This window comes from Schistocerca nitens, chromosome 8, assembly GCF_023898315.1.
Source record: "Schistocerca nitens isolate TAMUIC-IGC-003100 chromosome 8, iqSchNite1.1, whole genome shotgun sequence".
NCBI classification, from domain to species: Eukaryota; Metazoa; Arthropoda; class Insecta; order Orthoptera; family Acrididae; genus Schistocerca; species Schistocerca nitens.
In genome coordinates, this window is record NC_064621.1 from 177,151,287 (window position 1) to 177,172,105 (window position 20,819).

The 20,819-nt window shown below is 43.4% G+C and overlaps 1 protein-coding gene across 1 annotated transcript in view; it reads left to right on the forward strand.

Annotated features, from left to right (window-relative positions):
• The first annotated feature begins 199 nt into the window (after positions 1–199).
• LOC126198980 (bumetanide-sensitive sodium-(potassium)-chloride cotransporter-like) overlaps positions 200–20,819 on the forward strand; it is a 222,794-nt gene continuing 202,174 nt past the window's right edge. The window contains exon 1 of the mRNA XM_049935645.1: positions 200–384. Within this exon, the coding sequence (XP_049791602.1) occupies positions 313–384 (72 nt within the window). The 5' untranslated portion in view covers positions 200–312. The remainder of the gene's footprint in view (positions 385–20,819) is intronic.

The window sequence follows — 20,819 nt, forward strand, 5'->3', positions numbered from 1 at the left end:
CTTGAGAATAAAGGAAAGCGAAAAATATTGGACATTGAGACAGGAAACGCCGAGAAACGAACACGATTTCAAGTGAATCCTGTTGATAGCGTTACATTAGCGGAATATGTTAGAGGTAACCGTTATCGTGGAACAGACTCGCTACGTGAAAATGGTTCAGCTTCTCTTACGACAGACACTAACCTGTCCGTTTCTCCAGATAATAGTTCGTCGCCTTCTTCTGATGTATCTGGAAATGATTCGAACCCCGGAAAAAGTTTTCGTCATTTTACAAGAGAAGTTCTTCCAAGACTCGAAAATTATCGAAATGTGATGTCAATACACGCAGCCTCCAGACCGACTCTTGACGAGTTGCACAATGCTACTGTTCAGGGAGAGGGCAAGGTAGGAATACCTGTTTCGGTTATTTAAGGTTTTTTCGTAAGCCCTTAATTTTATTTATGTGACCATGTTTTACTAATTGTCTACTGAGCGAGCTGCTTTCTTGCTGTAATATATCGTCTGGCGGCGCTAAAACCGCCGCGTTTATTTACGCGTCCAGGGTTTCTCTCACAACGATACAGAGTTTTAACTGTTTCTTCGCATCTCTCCACGCTCCCACTGCAGGTACTATGGATTCCCATTGACCAACCAATTGGGTAACAGTTAAGTAGCGGACCGCCTTATATTTTTAATACTTTTAGATATGTATAAAAATACTCTGTGGAAATTTACCTTACAATATTAGCTTTCATAGTGAAAAAGTACGTTGAATATGAAGTAAACATAGACTTTAGGTTACGTTACTGACAACTCCATTACCCTAATCCTTATTTTGCATTCACATTCGTTGGCTTTGCCTGTTCACAAGATGATTACCACCTTCTAACATAGACCTCGGGCTACACCACAGATCATTGCCACTACAAGCACGGGGTACACTACCACATTCAAAGTTGACGTGGAGGCTAAGAAGATAAATTTAGATTTCGTGGACTTCGCCTGGCAAAGGAAAAGTTCTTATAGCTCAAGGATTAATGAATCGTAAACAGTTAAGATCTTGGCAATGAGTTACCCAACAATTTGGAAAATAGTTACAAAAGTGTAGTTAATCTTGAATATCCGTCAGGAGCGATCCTGCGAACATGATAGTTTCCCAGCAACATCAAGGCCCACTGAACTAGTTCATTTCAATGAATTACATCTGCCACATTGCCTCCCATTGAATGGATCGAAATATCCCTTTTACGTTCATTACTGCGCAGTTTCGTTGTGAAACTATATTGAGCCGTTCCGACGGAGAAGCTAGTTGTAAATAGTGGCCTCGGTCAAGGACAGGTGAAGCAGTCTTCTAGACATTTTAGTTGCAGTACGGTCCGTAGTCACCACAAATTGTCTGAATGATGATTGTACCACATCGGTCACAGGAGACACAATGTCCTATCCTTCCAACTCCATAAGTGCTCTGCATTATCGTTTTATTTATTTTTTGGTCATCACACTCATAAAATTCACTGCGTAGCTGAAAAGTGCTCACTTAAAACATCTCAAGACAAGGAAAATATCACACTCGAGCCCCGGTTGTTTTCATAGACTGCAAGATTTCCTCCTTTGTACGTCATGTCTGCATATAGGTAAAAACAAAATTTTATTTCGAGGTTGAAAACATGTGATAGCTCCGTTATATTCGAAACCGGAGCTAATGCGTTACATCGTCACCTTCCTGTTTCTAGACGTGCTGACAATTTCCACCAGTGAAGGCGTCAACTCAGATTCATCTTGTGGACGTCTTTGAGTATCAGTATGGGAAATGAAAGGCACATTAACAGTGGAAGAGAGATACATTTTCCCGGTCGGGGATGATTAGATGAATCAGAATGGTTACAAAGAATATAAAATCCTTGTAACAGTTTTGCAGTAAAAATGTTTGGAGTGAGTCCATACGAAAAGCTTCGGTACATTAAAAACTGTTAGCATATATTAAATGTTTTCTGTACTTTTCTCCTCTAATCGAGCTTTTTTAACATTTCTCTGTGTGAAGTTGAACGTGAATGCGTTGTCGGATTTGCGTATATCCATTCATCAGTATGCTGCTGTTAAACTTACTGACAGAGTAAAAGTGATGGTACTGGAAATGGCAAGGGCGTAGATTCGAGTCCCAGACTGGTACACAGTTTTAAATATCTTTCCTACTTGTCACTGACTTGTCAATACCATGCTAGTTGGTAGTACGGCAGTGAGGACCAATTTCGAATATTAGGGGGAGGCTTTCCAATTCCAGTACTCGCCTTGTCTTACAACCAGGAGAAAGTCGTTAACAAATTTGGGACGGAGCCATGGGATGACAGCTGTTTGGCTTGATTCTGGAACAACATGGCCAGACAAAAACCTCTTTTGTGTGTATGACTCAAATTCCTTAAAAATTTATTTGTAATAAGATAGCACAGCACCATTTGAAGTTTCGCATTTTAACGGAGAGTACGGACGGGTTCAGGTTCATAACACTGAAGAAAAGTCAATATTTACAAAAGTATTTTAATTTCAGCACCGTGATAATTTTTGTTTCTATAATTATGTGTGAAAAGTAGAATGAAGGGGAAATGAAAATTAGTGCCTCTCAAGAGTTATAGCTACTCTTGACTTACTTAAAATCCCATGTAAATACAAAGTGTTTGTATCGACACAATCACTGAATGATTACTTCAATATAGCAAAACAAAGACGGCTAACAAAATTAACAAAAAAGAAAAATTTACAGCACCTGTGACTTACAAAACATTGTTGTTGTTGTGGTCTTCAGTCCTGAGACTGGTTTGATGCAGCTCTCCATGTACAAAACATTAACTAACTCAAAAAATAAACACAGAATTCCTTAGATACAAACCTTACTTTCCCGACGTAGTCAGGGTATTGTCAATAGCAATCATGCAGTTAAAAAATTCCGGAATTGTGATTTTAGAAATACAGTAAGAATATGCCAGTGATGACCTCTTATCACTGGAGACCTCTTTCCAGTTGCTAGTTGTCTCAGTTTCACTTGTAACTTAAGGCGCCGTGTCATCTTAATTAAAAGGAGTTTCACTTGTTATTTACTAATGAACGACACTTCGACGTCACTTTCATTAGCGGGTTTAACGCCCCCGAATGATTGCGGACATCCGCTTGCGTGCTCAGTTTCTCTAGGACTATGTTCTTTCTTAACATTTCTGCGACTTGAAATCTGTACAAACACATTTAGATCTAAATACTTTTAGTTGAAACCGACTTGAATACAGGGCCATCAGACAATCCGCCCCAAAGGGCGATGGTGTAAGTTTTCGATGCCTGTGCAAACGCGACCGGAAGTCGATACTTGTTCGGCATGTGCTGTGCGCCTCGCTGCCGATAGATCCTATGGCGGGCGGGTTAAAAACAGGAAAGTTTCATATACGTCTTTTATGGAACACTAATCGGCAACAAAATATAATTTATATGCGTTAAAATATTACTTCAGGTAGCTACGCATCTTAGGCGGCATATTTGTCATTTTGCAGTGCTGCTTCTTTATATGCGGCAGACATCGGAAACCTTTCAAAAAATTTCGAAACTGTTTACATCAGTTAGAAGAATGTGTCAGGTACTAATGAAAAGCAGAATATTATTTAGAGCGGCAGTCGCTAGGCGGCAGTCGTTAATCTGTGGCAAGTGAACTGGTGTCAAGAAATAAACGAATTACGCCGTATCAGAGTTTATCAGCTTCGGTGTCAATGGGAAGTTACGGGTAGTAGATATTGCTACTCATGTGGCAGTAGCGTCACATACATATTTCCATTCTGTGCGCGTCCTCGGCCACGGAGACGGTTTCATTATATTAAATAATTTAAAAAAAATAATTGAGAAAATAAACTGTTTTTTTAATACACAATACACTCTATTATATAGGCTATATATGATCTGGCGATTATTAGGGGAAAATCGCTTGAAAAACGATAATTATGAAAAGTGATGTTTTGCTTTGTATCTAACAGTCAGTTTTAACAGAAAACCTGTAAACGGCCATGACATGAATTGACTTTTCTGACATTTACCGATCAGAACAAGCATGGCAGAGAGTTTAAAACTTACACATCGTTGCCTATGCTGATGATAACTTTACGGATTTCACTACCTCTGCAGCTAACAGTGACCTGAGGCAAGAAATTTACTATTACTAAGAGAGTAGTGATACTTGATGGTAGTCTTTTAACCTCATTATTGGCAATTGATCTTCATAAGGAAAGTAAAATACAGAAATAAGATGCACTACTATCCACAGAACCTCAGTAGGATGTGGACAGGGTACTCCTCAGACAAAAATGTGTATTGCCATCTTGCAATGTAAAAATAGAATACATAGGCTGCAGTGTATGACAACTGATGTGAAGCATCAGAAGTCCAAGGCGATCAAAGCTGTATCCCTCCATGGGGCTTGCATCTCTTTCTTGATTTCCTGCTTGGTCACCATGGCTGAATAGTCCTTTCAGTGCTAGTTCCCTTTCTGTGCTGCAAGTCTGTCTGTCTACTATTCTTTCATTCTCTCTACCTTTCCATTGGATGATTATCTTGGTTCCGGGTGTGCTTGGATTTGGTTTGTGTTTTGGACGCTCATTTTCTTACCTTCCAGCCTTCTACAACTTTTTATTATCAATTACCTGGTCTCCTTGTTGCGTCTCTGCTGCTTTTCAAAATATTACAGAAATGTGGATAGTGTAGGAGAGGTTGCCCGGCACAAAATGTATTCTACCTTTGTGCCATTCTTTCTTCATACCCTCCTTTCTTGCAAGAATACTACGCCCAATACCCAGTACTAGCCATTCAGTTCGGGAGGGAGGGGGAGGGGAGGAGGAGCCATCAACTACTGGTAGCCCCCTGACAGTGCAGGGGTTCCACTGTTTGCACCTCATCTGGGAAAATCCCCACACAAGCTAAGGAATATGCACCCATAATGGCTGGGGTTTGCGGCTCCAGGCAATGTATTACCGGCACTGTAATTGTAACTTAACTGCTGCTGTAGCTGGGTGGCACCTGTGGGGAAAACTCCCATTGGGAGTGGGTGGTACCATGGCAGAAATTAACAGATGAAGAGAATTACTTTTTTTTTTTTCTGCTGGTTGCTACATGACCCTAGCACACTCTCCTGAAATCAAGATATATTACAATGCAGAGAGGTGTGACTCCAAAATGTTTCCTTCCCTATAGTGATGGGGAAAACCAAATGAAAACAATAGATTCACTCAGTTGTCGGAAAACAATCAACTCACATTGAGTTGTAGCTTTATGTATCAGTTGAATTACTTATTCATTCTTTTGAATAAACCAGTCTAAGGGAGCAACTGAATGGAAACAATTGAATCAGTCAATTGTATTTTTAGGTATTGGTTGGATTATTATTCATTACTTTTTTCGCATGAAACTTGTCTCTGCGGGCAGTCAAATGAAAAAAACAGTTGACGGAATTCAAATGTGTTTTGTGTATTGATTGAGTTATTCATTCTTCCTTTTCGAATGAAATCCCTCCTTAGTTTTTCTGTTGATTGAGGCATGTATTCATTCGTTCATTCAACTGAAACCACTGTTTAGAGGTTTAGTTAACAGAGTTTAAATGAAACCAGCCTGTAGCACTTTCAGTAGATGAAGTAAAGCTGTGATATGCAGTACAAACTGTAGTGTACAGACCCCCAGAAGGAAGCTGCACACCAAGTGTACATGAAGACATCTCAGTGGGTGCACCCAAGTTAAAATAAACATTATACATATTCATTTAATTATGTACTGAAAGACTAATTCTTCTTTTCACCATTTAAAACTGATAAAACGACTGCTGTGCATTAAGTTCATCAAGATATAATCAGCAAGAAGCAACTAATAAAGCTTCATTGGCTGTACAAAGTTCAGCAAGCACAAAAGTTTTCCTGGGTGCACATGAAGAAAAATGATGCATGCCAAATTTTTGTGACTGTTTGCATTCCATTTTACTGAAAAGGTATGATGATGTCCAGTAATTAAAAACCGTTTTAATGTAGCCCCCGAGTGTCCCACACATTCCACATCAGTGTCCTGCTGCTACCACAGCCACGGTGACAGGCAGTGAGAGGAGGTAGCCTGTCGCCACTAGGCAGGTGCCAACAATACTGCACTTCCACCGGCCACCACTCCACCTCCTTGCACCGGCTGTGGCCCTTGCCCCAGCCCTGGAGGCAGCAGCAGGAGGTGGTTACGGTGGCAGTGCCCCAACAACCATTGTGTCCTCCATCCCCCCTTAGCCCAGAAAAGTGTGCAAAAGTATGTAAGAGAAAGCATTCAAACCCAGAGAATCAGTGAAAACATTCATTCGACTGATGTAACCAACAGATACTTGTCAGTCGGTTGTCTTAAGTTAAGGAAAACTACTCAAACCTGGTGAGTGACGTGGCCACATACTAGTTTCGATCTGTTGTTTCATTTGACTGAAAAAACTGATGGAATGAGGAAACAGTCAACTGGGCATTCAGCTGTTGGTTGTTCAATGAATACTTCCCTAGCTACACCATGGGAGGAACACTGGTCTCAGATACAAGGTGAGTAAGACTGCCCCAAATACTTGGTTTGTTCTAAGATAGATGGGGTTTCCTTTATCAATGCAAAGCCACTGTTCTTCATCAAACACTTATAGGACAGGCAAAGTGGCAATGATTTCAGGAATGAAAAGTGGCTCTGTTCTGCTTAAAATGGCCTCGCCTGCTCAGTCATGGGTGCTACTCACTTGCAAGAAACTGGATGACAGTCCTTCTACTGTATCCCCCTAAAAGTCTAAATATGGTATAGGGTATCATTTCCCACTGAGACTGATGGCAAGCTGCGTGTTGATTTGGAACAATGAGATGTTATTTTGTCTGTTGTGTCCATGGGGAGACAAAAGACAACAGATTGGATAGTGGAGCCCTCATCTTCCCCTTTGAAGGTGACTCTTTGCCTGAGAAGATCAAATGATAGTGTGGCACTTTGATGTTGAGCTGTGTATTCCTCCTCCGAAGCAGTACTACAAATGCATGCAATTTGGATGCTTTCTTGGCACTGTAGTGCCAGTGCCGTCTGTAGAGATTGTGGCTGTCAGTTGCACGCAAATGCTCCTTGTGCCCCTCCCCCAATCTGTGTCAGCTATGGGGAGCACCATTCCCCCTGTTCACTAGACTGTACCAGTTTCAAACAAGAAAAGAAAATTCAGGAATTATATTATGAGAAGGAAAGCTGCTACACACCACATAGTGGAGATGCTGAGTTGCAGACAGGCACAACAAAAAAAAGACTCTCACAATTATAGCTTTTGGCCATTAAATGCCTTCATCAAAACAAACACACACACACACACACACACACACACACACACACACACACACACACACACACAAACTGCACAACTGTAGTCTCAGACAACTGAAACCACACTGCGAGCAGCAGCACCAGTGCATGATGGTGGGGGTAAGGAGGAGGTTGGAGTGGGGAGAGGGAGGGATAGTATGGTGGAGGTGGCAAATAGAAAAGTGCTGCAGGTTAGACTGATGGCAGGGGGAGGGGGAAGAAGTGAAAAAGGAGAGAAATAAAGAGACTGGTGGTGGAATGAGAGCTGTGTAGTGCTGAAATGGGAACAGAGAAGGGGCAGGATGGGTGAGGACAGTGACTAACGAAGGTTGAGGCCAGGAGGGTTACAGGAACATAGGATGTATTGCAGGGAAAGTTCCCACCTGCACAATTCAGAAAAGCTGGTGTTGGTGGGAAGGATCCATATGGCACAGACTGTGAAGCAGTCACTGAAATTAAGGATATCATGTTTGGCAGCATGTTCAGCAACAGGGTGGTCTTGTTACTGGGCCATAGTTTGTCGGTGGCCATTCATGCAGACAGCCAGCTTGTTGGTTGTCATGGTTATGTAGAATGTAGCACAGTGGTTGCAGCTTAGCTTGTAGACCACATGACTGGTTTCACAAGAAGCCCTGCCTTTGATGGGATAGGTGATGTTAGTGACTGGACTGGGGTTGGTGGTTGTGGGAGGATGTATGAGACAGATGTTGCATCAAGATCTATTGCAGGGGTATGAGCCATGAGGTAAGGGATTGGGAGCTGGGGTTATGTAAGTATGGAAGAGTATATTGTGTAGGTTTGGTGGACTGCAGAACACCACTGTAGGAGGGGTGGGAAGGATAGTGGGCAGGACATTTCTATTTCAGGGCGTGATGAGAGGTAACCGAAACCCTGCTGGAGAATGTAATTCAGTTACTCAAGTCCTGGGTGTTACTGAGGGGAATACTCCTCTGTGGCTGGACAGTGGGACTCTGGGAGGTGATGGGAGACTTGAAAGATAAGGCACGGGAGGTTTGTTTTTGTACAAGATTGGAAGGATAATTATGGTCACTGAAGGCTTCAGTGAGACCCTCGGTATATTTCAAAAGGGACTGCTCATAACTGCAGATGTGACGACCATGGGTGGCTAGGGCGTATGGGAGGGACTTCTTGGTATGGAACAGGTGGAAGCTGTCGAAATAGAGGTATTGCTGGTGGTTAGTAGTTCTGTTAGGGACAGAGGTACTGATGTAGCCATCTTTGAGGTGGAGGTCAACATCTAGGAAGGTGGCTTGTTGGGTTGAGCAAGACCAGGTGAAACAAATGGGGAGAAGTTGTGTAGGTTCTGGACGAATGTGGTTAGGGTGTCCTCACCTTCGGTCCAGATAGCAAAAGAGGTCATCACTGAATCTGAACCAGGTGAGGAGTTTAGGATTCTGGGTGTTCAGGAAAGATTCCTCTAGATGACCCATGAATAGGTTGGCACAGGATGGTGCCGTACAGGTGTCATAGCTGCACTCCGGATTTGTTTGTAGGTAATGCCTTCAAAGGAGAAGTAATTGTGGATGAGGATATAGTTGGTCATGGCGACTAGGAAGGAGGTTATTGGTTTGGAATCCGTTGGGTGTTGGGAAAGGTAGTGTTCAATAGCGGTAAGCCCATGGGCATTGAGGATATTAGTGTACAGGGAGATGGCATCAATAGTGACGAATAGGGCACCGTGTAGTAAAGGGACAGGAACTGTGGACAGTTGGTGGAGGAAATGGTTCGTATCTTTTATATAGGTGGTTAGGTTCCAGGTAATAGGTTGAAGCTGCTGGTCTATAAGAGCAGAGATTCTCTCAGTGGGGGCACAGTATCCAGTCACAATGGGACATCCTGGGTGATTAGGTTTATGGACTTTAGGAAGCACATAGAAGGTAGAAGTGCGGGGAGTGGTAGGGGTGAGCAGAGAGATGGACTCCAGGGAGAGGTTCTGGGATGGGCCTAAGGAATTGAGTAGTGACTGGAGATATTGCTGGAATAGGGTTACTGTGGCAAGGTTTGTTGGTGGAAGTATCTGACAGCTGGTGAAGTCCTTCTGCCAGGTAATCATTGCGGTTCAAAACAGTGGTGGAGCCTTTGTCTGCAGGTAGGGTTGTAGGGCCAGGATCAGTTTTTAGATAGTGGACTGCGGTTCTTTCTGTAGATGTAATGTTAGTTTGCATGTTGAAGGAGTTGGGAAAAGATTGTGAGACAAGGTTCGAGGTCAAGAAATTCTGGAAAGTTGACGGGGTGGTTTGGGGGCAGTGGGGGTGGATCGTGGTTGGATGGAGGAGTAAACTGACCTGGAAAGTACTTGGTCTCGAACAAACACAAATACACTAAAATCATGTGAGAAATAATGTAAAGGTCTCTTATTGCACTAGTGATACTCCCGCATCTGCAAAACTCTGCAGTCGTCCGTTAGAGGCCTTTGCGTATGCCATGCCGCATTGCACACTGACCTGCCGGTACGCCAGTCGGGACCAGTAGGGACAGTGCAGTGTGCCTCTGAAGTTGCGTTTTGTGACATTATTTGTGTATTGAAGCGTCAGATGGCTCCGCGATTGGTAATAAATCCTGATAATGTATTGCGATTCGTTGAGATGAAGTTACGAAGAACCCTTCTTCGTGAAGATGGTATTGGTGTAGAAGATGAATCATTTGCATGTTTTCTGGTATCTATTATAGTGCAGAAATATGAGCATAAGTTAGAAACAGATACTGTTGTAACACTAACACATGATGATAGGGATGATAAAGACGAACAACTCATTGCAAACGGTAGTGCTACGGCAAGTGCGAGAAGAGGCGATGGAAGCAGTGACAGTGAATACCAACCGTCTCCCAAGAAGAAGGTTAAAGTTGCAAGTATCATCATGGCGTTTGATGACAGCACACTGGAGAACATGTATGATGATTATCACGTAAGAGGTTTCGACACATACAACAAGCTTCTGAAAAGATACCCTAAACTGAAGTCTAAAAGCAATATTAAAAGCATACTGGATTACGTGGCAAAGAAAAAAGAAGGAAATACAGTTTTCAAAGGAAATCGTACACTGCTGTTCAAGACCATCAAGGAGCGTGTAATAGCAAAATTCGATGAAACGCGAGAATGCGGTTATGCCATTTGTTATTGGCATTTACAACATTGGGCACGAAAAGATAGGGATGATGAAGAAGAGCTGATTGAAAGAGCTCAAACATTTGTTGCTGACGTCAATGAGCATATCACGAGAGAAAACATCAGTATTACTTCTGTATGTAACTGTGATCAGAGTCAGTTGAACTATGAACTTTCTTGTGACAGAACACTATTCATGAAAGGGGAGAGAAACACTGTCTCGATGTTGCAATCAGTTAACTGTGTAACACATAGTTACAAGATCGATGTTGCTATATCAATGGGCGGATGATTGGCAGACAAACTCTATATATGCTTCCAAGAATCCAGTGGAAAGTTTGAACCCCGCGTGTCAAGGGAAATAGAAACATGGTGCCCTCTAAATGTCGTCGTCGATGCAAGTGTGAGTGGGAAGATGACGAAACAACATCTGAGGATATTTTTTCTGTCAGTTTTGAATCCACATTTGTCGAGAAAGTCACTAGTACTTTGTGGCTCCTGGTCTGGACATAAGGATGAACGAGTACTACTGGAAGCATCTGGTGGAAAACATGTAGATTTTAAAATCATTCTGCCTAAAACTACAAAATATGCACAACCTCTGGATGTATATTTCTTCAGGCAATTTAAAATATATGCCAAGAGAATAACAGACTACGTTCCAGTACTACGTTCCAGTAATATGCAGCCGAAATTGCACAACATGATTCTTTATCATGAATATGCATTCTGTCATTTACAATCAGTTATCTGCAGGAGTATACAGACCAATGCTTCGTTATACGTGGCAGAACGCTGGCTATGATATTGGCGAACCAGTGAACAACTTCAAAAGTGTCATTGACGTGGCGTTCAACACTGATATTATAGAATGTGCAAATACGCCATGCGATCAACTTGCATTTCTTCACTGTGCGTTTTGCAGTCATTCGTACTGCTCGGAGCATTTTATTGACATTCCGCATTTACATTTATAGTTAAGATTGCTGCATTGCGTATGGTGTCTACAATTACATCTACAGTGATATCTAGAGCATGACTGCAGAGTTTTGCAGAAAAACGACACCCACCAGCACATTCAGAGGTACATAATGGTCCTGTAACCAAGTGAGTCTTTTTGTTGTGTCTATCTGTGACTCATCATCTCCGCTGTATGGTGAGTAGCAACTTTGCTTTTCATAACATTGTTACATTCCATCCTGAATTTTCCATTGTTTGAAATCCAGGAATAAGACACTTGACTGCCTCACATACCAAAGGACTAAGAAGAAATGTGATTGCCTACATCCCTACACGTATTAAGACGATGTATGCTACTGCTGTGATGATGTCATCCTCTTTTAGTGACTGTGCCATTGCCCTCCATGTCTTCTACATCTAGCCCTTGGAACCACTCAACTACATCCACTCCCCTGGTGGTTGAAGGTCCTCCTCTTACTGCTTTGCTGCAACTGGATGCCAGCCAGTGGCTGAAAGAGGCACAGGTTGCAAGTTGTAGGACTTTGCACTCCTCTTCTGTTTCAGAATCTGGGGCACATAAGCTCTTACACAATTCTTAATCATCTAATGTCAAGGCGGCAAGAAACAGTCCTCCAAAAAGACAGGTATTCTGATAATCCTGTGCTGCCAGACCCAGCATGTTCTGCATGTTCATCCGAAGCAGTGTTCCTGGTGCCTTCCTCCCATCCTGCCTTTCCCCAAACACGCAAACCCTGATTCAGAACAAATGTGCATTGAATGGGTATCTTCACAACCACTGTCAGCAGGCAACACTGGGGCATGACCTGAGTCCTTGGTCCTTTCATACCCATACAGGATACTGATAGTGGTCCTCCAGTCGAACTGTAGTGGTTTTTTCCACTGCTTGGCTAAGTTATGACGTATTTTACGTTCTTCACCTTCCCCCCCCCCTCCCCCCCCCTCACCCTCCAGGAAATTTGTTTTGCAGCAATGCAGACCCCTACTGTCTGCAGTTGTCTGGGCCATTCTAGAATTGCACTCACTATGAACAACTTTTAGGACTCCATCTACAGAAAACACATGCCACTCAATATGACTTCAGAGGCTGTGGCTGTTCATTTGAAGACACCTGGAAATTACCATCTGTAATGTGTGTCTCCCTCCCAACAAAATGTTCAAGAGTGCTTTGTCTGCACTGTTTTCTCAGCTCTTCCCACCCTTCCTAATGTACAATGACTTCAATCCCCGCAATTCTTTGTGGGGTAGAACTATGACCACCGGTCATGGTAAAGCTGCCGAAAGCTTGATCACAGAGCTCAATCTTTGCCTCGTGAATACTGGTGTTCCTACAGACTCCAGTGTGGCGTATGGGTGCTAGTTGGCCACTTACATTTCCATTTACAGCCCAGGTCTTCTCCCGTCCATCCAGTGGAGAGTCCGTGATGACTCATGAGAGAGTAATCATGTTTTGTTCGTTTTTATTCTCCCTTGGTGTCCCTCGCCTGGGTATCCACCCAGATGGACTGTCTCTAAATCTGATCAGCATCCTTTCACTATTGCTGTCATCCGTTGCACTCTGCCACATGGAGGTGGGAGGTGTGGATGCCGTTGTCCAGAACACAACTGCAGAGATTCTGTTGGCAGCTCACTTGGCAATCCCCTCTTCCTTGGGATCGTCCCATCAGAAGACAGTACCTTAAGTGATTCCCCAAAATCACTGTAACCATTAGATATTGCAGATGGGCTTGCAAACACCATAAGCAACGTCAATCAATTGAGCACCTTATTGTCTTTAACTGGCTCTGTGCCCAGGTCCACCACCACATAGAACAACAAAAAAGTGTGTTTGGAGTAGTATGTTGGTACCACTGGACAATGTACCCCTCCTTCACAGGTTTATGTGAAAATTTATGTTTATGGGCACCAGTACCCCACAGGAGTACATGGTATCTCTGTGAAAGCTGAGGTAGACACTGATCTAGATGATGATGCCAAACATTTTGCTTTTCATTATGCTTGACCCTCTGTATCTGAGACTTATCAGTCTGCATTTCGTGTCCTTGAACTGTGGGTAGAGCAACTTCTTTACCATTGACTACCCATCACTTGGACTCTGTCAGTGCTCTGTTCAGTGAGTGGGAATCCCTCAGTGCCCTAGCCGTTTGTCCTGACATGGCTACGGGACCAGACCACAAGCCTGGCCAAATGCTCAAACAGTTATCAATATATTGCCGATGTTACATCCTTGCCATTTTTTTTTTTTTTTTTTCAACCTTACCTAGAGTGAGGGTGAGTCCCTTTCTCAGTGATGAGAAAGTGTGATCATCACAGTACTGAAACTGGGTAATCTCCCCCTTGAGATGGACAACTATTGCCCAATTAGCCTCACTAATGTTCTCTACAATTTGCTTGAACGCATGGTGAGCTGATGGCTGTGTTCGTACCTTGAGTTTTGTGGTCCTTTGCTCCATCCCAAGGTGGTTTTCTCCAAGGTTGCTCTACTGCTGACAAACTGGTCTACCTGGAGTCTACCATTTGGTCAGCCTTTGCCGGCATCGACTTCTTATCCCTACCTTCTTCGACTTGCATAAGACTTACATCATCACATCCTCATTATCCTCCATTCTTGGGCCAACTTCTGACTTTTGTGTGGAAGTTCTTGTCTCGCCTTACTACTTTCTAGGTTGAAGTTGGTACTTCCCACAGTTCTCCACCTATACAAGGGAATGGGGTACCACAGGGCACTTGATTGCGTGTGCCCCTTTCTCTGGTAGCTATCAATCATCTAACTGCAGCTTTGGGGTCTACAGTGTAACTTTCCCTGTATGCTAATTATCTTTGCATCTACTATTGTTCCTCAATGGAGAGTGTTGCTAAACACCAACTGCAAGATCCATACAAAAGGCGCAGTCCTGGGCTCTAACAAATGGCTTTCAGTTTTCCACTACCGAGATATATCATGCAGTTCTGTCACCATTGTACCATCCATCTCCAAACAGAATCCTAACTTGATGACCAAATGCTTAATGTGGTGAAATATTACCATTTTTTCGGATTGGCCTTTGATGCCCAGTTGACGTGGCTTCCAAATCTTAAGGAAATGTGCTGGTCACACCTTAATGTCCCTTGCTATCTCAATAACGTCACCTGGGGTGCAGACCACTCTGTACTTCTGTGGCTCTACAAAGCTCTTATCCTATTGCATCTTGATTATGGGAGCCTGATGTCTAGCTCAGCATCGACTTCAGCATTGTAGATGCTGAACTAGATCCACTATTGTTGGGTCTGACTTGAAACAGGTGCCTTTTGGACCAGCCCTGCGAATGACCTACTCATGGAGTCCGGCATCCCCCCCCCCCCCCCCTATAGATCAGGCACTGACAATTGCTACATAACTATGCAATACACATATGCTGCTCCCCCGAGCATCTGAACTACCATGTCCTTTTTCCTGAAAGAGAGATCTACCTCCCACAACAAAGGCCAAGGCCTGGAATCATGATCACAGTTCACTTACAGTCTCTGCCCTCAACTCCATATTTCCCTATTACCACCTCTTTTCAGGGAGAAATCACATGTGCCCACATGGTGTATACCCCACCCACTGTTCTTCCTTTGCCACTCCTTTACACCAAAAGGCTCGAAAGACCCAATGGTTTTTCACTGCCTGTTTCTGGATGTTCTTGATGCATTTCCAGGCTCAGATGTGACATACAGAGACAGCTCTACAGTCTACTGAGGAACCGGTTTTGCCTACACACATCCAAGATGCAGTGAACTATGCTCCCTGATGAATGGATGCAGCGAGAGCACTGCAGAATTGGTGACTAGAGCTTGAGCCCTCACACAACTTTGTTCTTGTACTGGTGAGTCATTCTTAATCAGCAATGACGGTAGTCTTCAGGCTGTGAACCAGTACTATCCTCGAGACCTGTTGGTTGTGACTTTCCAGGATGTCCTGTATGACCTCCACCACGCTGGAAGGTCAATCATCTTTGTATAGACCCCTGGTCATGTTGGGATCCCAAGCAATGAACATGCTGACCGTCTGGCCAAGTTGCCTAGCACGATGCCTGCTTTAGAGATGGGGGCACCAAAACTGGACCTTTGATCAGCCCTATGCCGACATTTCTTGGAGACTTGGAATGCAGACTAGTGTAACCTATTTCTCTGAATAAACTGCAAACCATAAAGGCGACCATGAACATGTGACAGTCTTCCCTTTGTGAATCTCACAGGGAAGCTGCTGTCCTCTGTCACTTCACATTTTCCTCATTTGCCTCATTCCAATGTGAGGATCCACACAACTGGTGGTGTGGTGCCTGTCTCACAGTGGTCCGCGTCGTACTGGACTCCCCTGATTTGGCCATCTTACAGCAAAACCTTAAACTTGTTAGCACACTATTTCTGGTGCTAGAATATGATACCAGTGCAGCTGATTTGGTTTTAAGTTTTACCTGTGAAAGTAGTAGTTACTTCTCTGTGACATAGGGCCTATTAGTTTCATCGGTTACTTGAAGGATAGAATTTCCCTGTCATTTGCCTCAACCCAAGGAGCCAATGTCTACTCTGGCCCGTGATTTTCCCATCTAAAATTCTTCTTATTCTTTCACATCTGTCAATGTTTGACATACTCATCATTATTGTTCTCTTTCCTAAGAGTTTATCTTGTCCATTTAGCTAGTTTTTTTTTTTTTTTTTTTTGTGGTAAAGGAGGTTGTGGAAGCTCCGATACAGAGGATATCTCTGATCGCATAACATGTCTCGGGGGCCTCCAGCTGCTTTCTGGATGGGGCAACTCTCCCATCTTCACCTCTCTGTTCTGCTTGCTACTATATCTTGATTTTCTTGATTCTTGGATACAATTGAATTTATTTGTATTTTGTGTACTTCCTCTCTGGAGCTATTCTCAGCTTGACACACAAAGGATTAAGAGGCCAATGACCTTATAGTTTGGTCCTTTTAACCCTATCAATCCATCCATCCAAAATTGTATTGGCCTATGATACTTCAAAAGTGGTGGTGACAAGATACCCCTTGTGCATGTGTGAACACCTGTGATCATGCATGCATATCATACACTCAGTGCATATTTAATCTTGTATAGAAAAAACTACCATCTTCTGGGGTTACTTGAATCACTTTTGAACTTTGAAGCCATCGTGCTACACAACAATGCATGAAAATCCAATAAAATGTTTTCTGAATTTTGAAGCTTGCTCTCAACTGAGTTTTCCAATAGGTAACAAAATCACAGGTTAATATTTACTGTTGTTAAAACGGAGAAATATGAGCGTTTAAAGTTACACCTTGGTAGAGGTTTCTTGAGACACCTGTGTTTTTTTTTCTGTTTCTAATGTTTCTTTCTGTTTCTAATGGTCACATGGTTAAATGTCAGCTCTGAGTAGTAATGCTGTATAAATGCTTTTAGAAACCTACAAAAATAATTTAGCTGTAGGGTTACTAATTACTGTACTAGAAAGTTTGAGAAGTCTAAGAAAGCAGTGATTGGAGAAGTCAGTAATTCTGTTACATTCAGTGGCACTTATGGTGCTTTATAACACTAAGACTAAAGAAACATGGGACTTTCTATAAGCCCCAGATCTTGCTAGTGATCATATGCTGCTGCCTAAATATTCTGATTTTATGATGCAAGATGGAGGTATATCCATATTCTTGTGTGAGGAATGCCTGATACATCCTGCTCTGGTTCTGTGAGCACTAGTACATCTTACTACTGTGTGTTATTTCCCATAGGCTTATCAATTTCAAATAATGTGGTGAAAAGACTTCCAGTGAGTATCATTAGAATCTTGCAGTAATAGTAAACCTCTTGCCTAAGGTCAGTGTGAGCTGGTAGAGGGCGTGAAATGTGTAAATTCATGATGAGTAGAACTGCAAGGAAACAATCTGTATAATGTTTTAAATGCCCTGATTGGCACATGTCAGAAAAACACTCTAATTCATGCTTTTGCTGCTCAGTTTTCTGTTAAAACTGACTGTGAGAAACAAAAGTCACATTTTCATAATTGTAAAACTACACTCCTGGAAATTGAAATAAGAACACCGTGAATTCATTGTCCCAGGAAGGGGAAACTTTATTGACACATTCCTGGGGTCAGATACATCACATGATCACACTGACAGAACCACAGGCACATAGACACAGGCAACAGAGCATGCACAATGTCGGCACTAGTACAGTGTATATCCACCTTTCGCAGCAATGCAGGCTGCTATTGTCCCATGGGGACGATCGTAGAGATGCTGGATGTAGTCCTGTGGAACGGCTTGCCATGCCATTTCCACCTGGCGCCTCAGTTGGACCAGCCTTCGTGCTGGACGTGCAGACCGCGTGAGACGACGCTTCATCCAGTCCCAAACATGCTCAATGGGGGACAGATCCGGAGATCTTGCTGGCCAGGGTAGTTGACTTACACCTTCTAGAGCGCATTGGGAGGCACGGGATACATGCGGACGTGCATTGTCCTGTTGGAACAGCAAGTTCCCTTGCCGGTCTAGGAATGGTAGAACGATGGGTTCGATGACGGTTTGGATGTACCGTGCACTATTCAGTGTCCCCTCGACGATCACCAGTGGTGTACGGCCAGTGTAGGAGATCGCTCCCCACACCATGATGCCGGGTGTTGGCCCTGTGTGCCTCGGTCGTATGCAGTCCTGATTGTGGTGCTTACCTGCACGGCGCCAAACACGCATACGACCATCATTGGCACCAAGGCAGAAGCGACTCTCATCGCTGAAGACGACACATCTCCATTCGTCCCTCCATTCACGCCTGTCGCGACACCACTGGAGGCGGGCTGCACGATGTTGGGGCGTGAGCGGAAGGCGGCCTAACGGTGTGCGGGACCGTAGCCCAGCTTCATGGAGACGGTTGCGAATGGTCCTCGCCGATACCCCAGGAGCAACAGTGTCCCTAATTTGCTGGGAAGTGGCGGTGCGGTCCCCTACGGCACTGCGTAGGATCCTACGGTCTTGGCTTGCATCCGTGCGTCGCTGCGGTCCGGTCCCAGGTCGACGGGCACGTGCACCTTCCGCTGACCACTGGCGACAACATCGATGTACTGTGGAGACCTCACGCCCCACGTGTTGAGCAATTCGGCGGTACGTCCACCCGGCCTCCCGCATGCCCACTATACGCCCTCGCTCAAAGTCCGTCAACTGCACATACGGTTCACGTCCATGCTGTCGCGGTATGCTACCAGTGTTAAAGACTGCGATGGAGCTCCGTATGCCACGGCAAACTGGCTGACACTGACGGCGGCGGTGCACAAATGCTGTGCAGCTAGCGCCATTTGACGGCCAACACCGCGGTTCCTGGTGTGTCCGCTGTGCCGTGCGTGTGATCATTGCTTGTACAGCCCTCTCGCAGTGTCCGGAGCAAGTATGGTGGGTCTGACACACCGGTGTCAATGTGTTCTTTTTTCCATTTCCAGGAGTGTATGTTTTTTCTTCCTCCTCCAAACCACCACATCATACATATCCTATGTAATACTGAGTGTCTTTGAATACCCCAAGCAGATTAGTTTCTTCAAGATTATTTCTGAATTATTAATTACAATGAACCAGCTTCCATGACTGAGGGTGCACACATAGTGTTCATATCAATGTGACGCTGCTGCCACTCAACATGGAATAATGACTGCAAAAGTTTGGGGTATGTTACCAGTAGACAAAGTGGTGCATGGGGTGCATTGCTCACAATTAAACTGCCATTTAAGAACAAATAACAAACTCAGGAGATATTACATAGACTAGAATCTATATTGCTAATGACTGTTTTTTGTGGAATTGTGACAATATTATATCTAGTTTGTGTTTCTTCTGGTGACTGTATCTTTGGTGACTGTACAATTTAAAGTTTCCTATGGATTAGAGCTGTGGTAGGACTGAATAAACATCCATTTCTTTGTCTTCTGCAGGTAATATTCTACAAGCTGAGCAATCAAGATACAAATTGTGGCTCCACTGAAAAGCTTCAGGTCAATATTTCATACCATCTATTAATCCAGATATAATGTAATCTTGTACAGCTGTTATCATATAAACATAGACTTAAATACAGTAAAGAATACACAATGCAATAAAAACTGAGGCATATTTCAGCAAATTTTACTCTTTATAATGAGACCTGTGGGCTCCTTCCTAAATAGATCTGCAATGCATTAGGGATTCATGTCCCAGGTAGCATACACTCTGCAAGCCAGTGTACGGTGTGTGGCAGAAAGTACCTTGTACCTTTTCCCTTGTCATTTCCTTTCTTGTTCCTCTCGCAAATAGAGTGAGGGGAAAATACGACTGTCTATATACCTCAGTATGAGCCCAAATTACTCGTATCTTATCTTTTTGGTCCTTGGGCACAATGTATGTTGGTGACAGAATTGTTTGGCAGTAAGCTTCAAATACCAGTTCTCTAAATTTTCTCAATAGTGCTTCTCAAAAAGAACATCACCTTCTCTCCAGGGATTCACATTTAAGTTCCCGAAGCATCTCCATAACAATTACGTGTTGTTCGAACCTACTGGTAACAAATCTAGCTGCCCATCTCTGAATTGCTTTGATGCCTTTCTTTAATTCAACTTGGTACAGATCCTGAACACTCAAACAGTGCTCAAGAATAGGTCACACCAGCACCCTACATGCAGTCTCCATTACAGGCGAACCACTCTTTCCTAAAATTCTCCCAATAAACCAAAGTTGACCATTCACCTTTCTTATCCCAGTTGTCACATGCTCATTCCATCTCATATTGCTTTGAAACATTATGCCCAGGTATTTCAATGACGTAACTGAGTCGAGCAGAACACTAGTAATACTATATCTGAGCATTAGAAGTTTGATCTTCGTACTTCTCTGCATGAACTTACATTATTCCACATTTAGAACTAGCCGCTATTCATTACACCAACTGTAAATTTTGTCTAAGTTGTCTTGTATCTTCCTTCAGTCACTCAACTTCGATACCTTGCCGTACACCACAGCATCATCTGCAAACAACTACAGAGTGCTGCCCATCTTGTCAGCCAAATCATTTATGTATATAGAGAACAACAGTGGCCCTATAACACTTCCCTGGGGCACCATGGATGACACCGTTGTCTCTGACGAACACTTGCCATCAAGGACAACATACTGGGTTCTATTATTTAAGTAGTTCTCGAGCCATGCACACGTCTGTGAACTTATTCCATTGCTTGGACCTTCATTAAAAGCCTGTAATGGAGCACCATGTCAAATGCTGTCCAGAAATCTAGAAATATGGAATCTGCCTGTTGCTCTTCATCCATAGTTTTCAGTACATCATGTGGGAATAGGGCAAGCTGAGTTTTGCAAGAGCGATGGTTTCTAAAACCAAACTGATTCATACACATAAGCT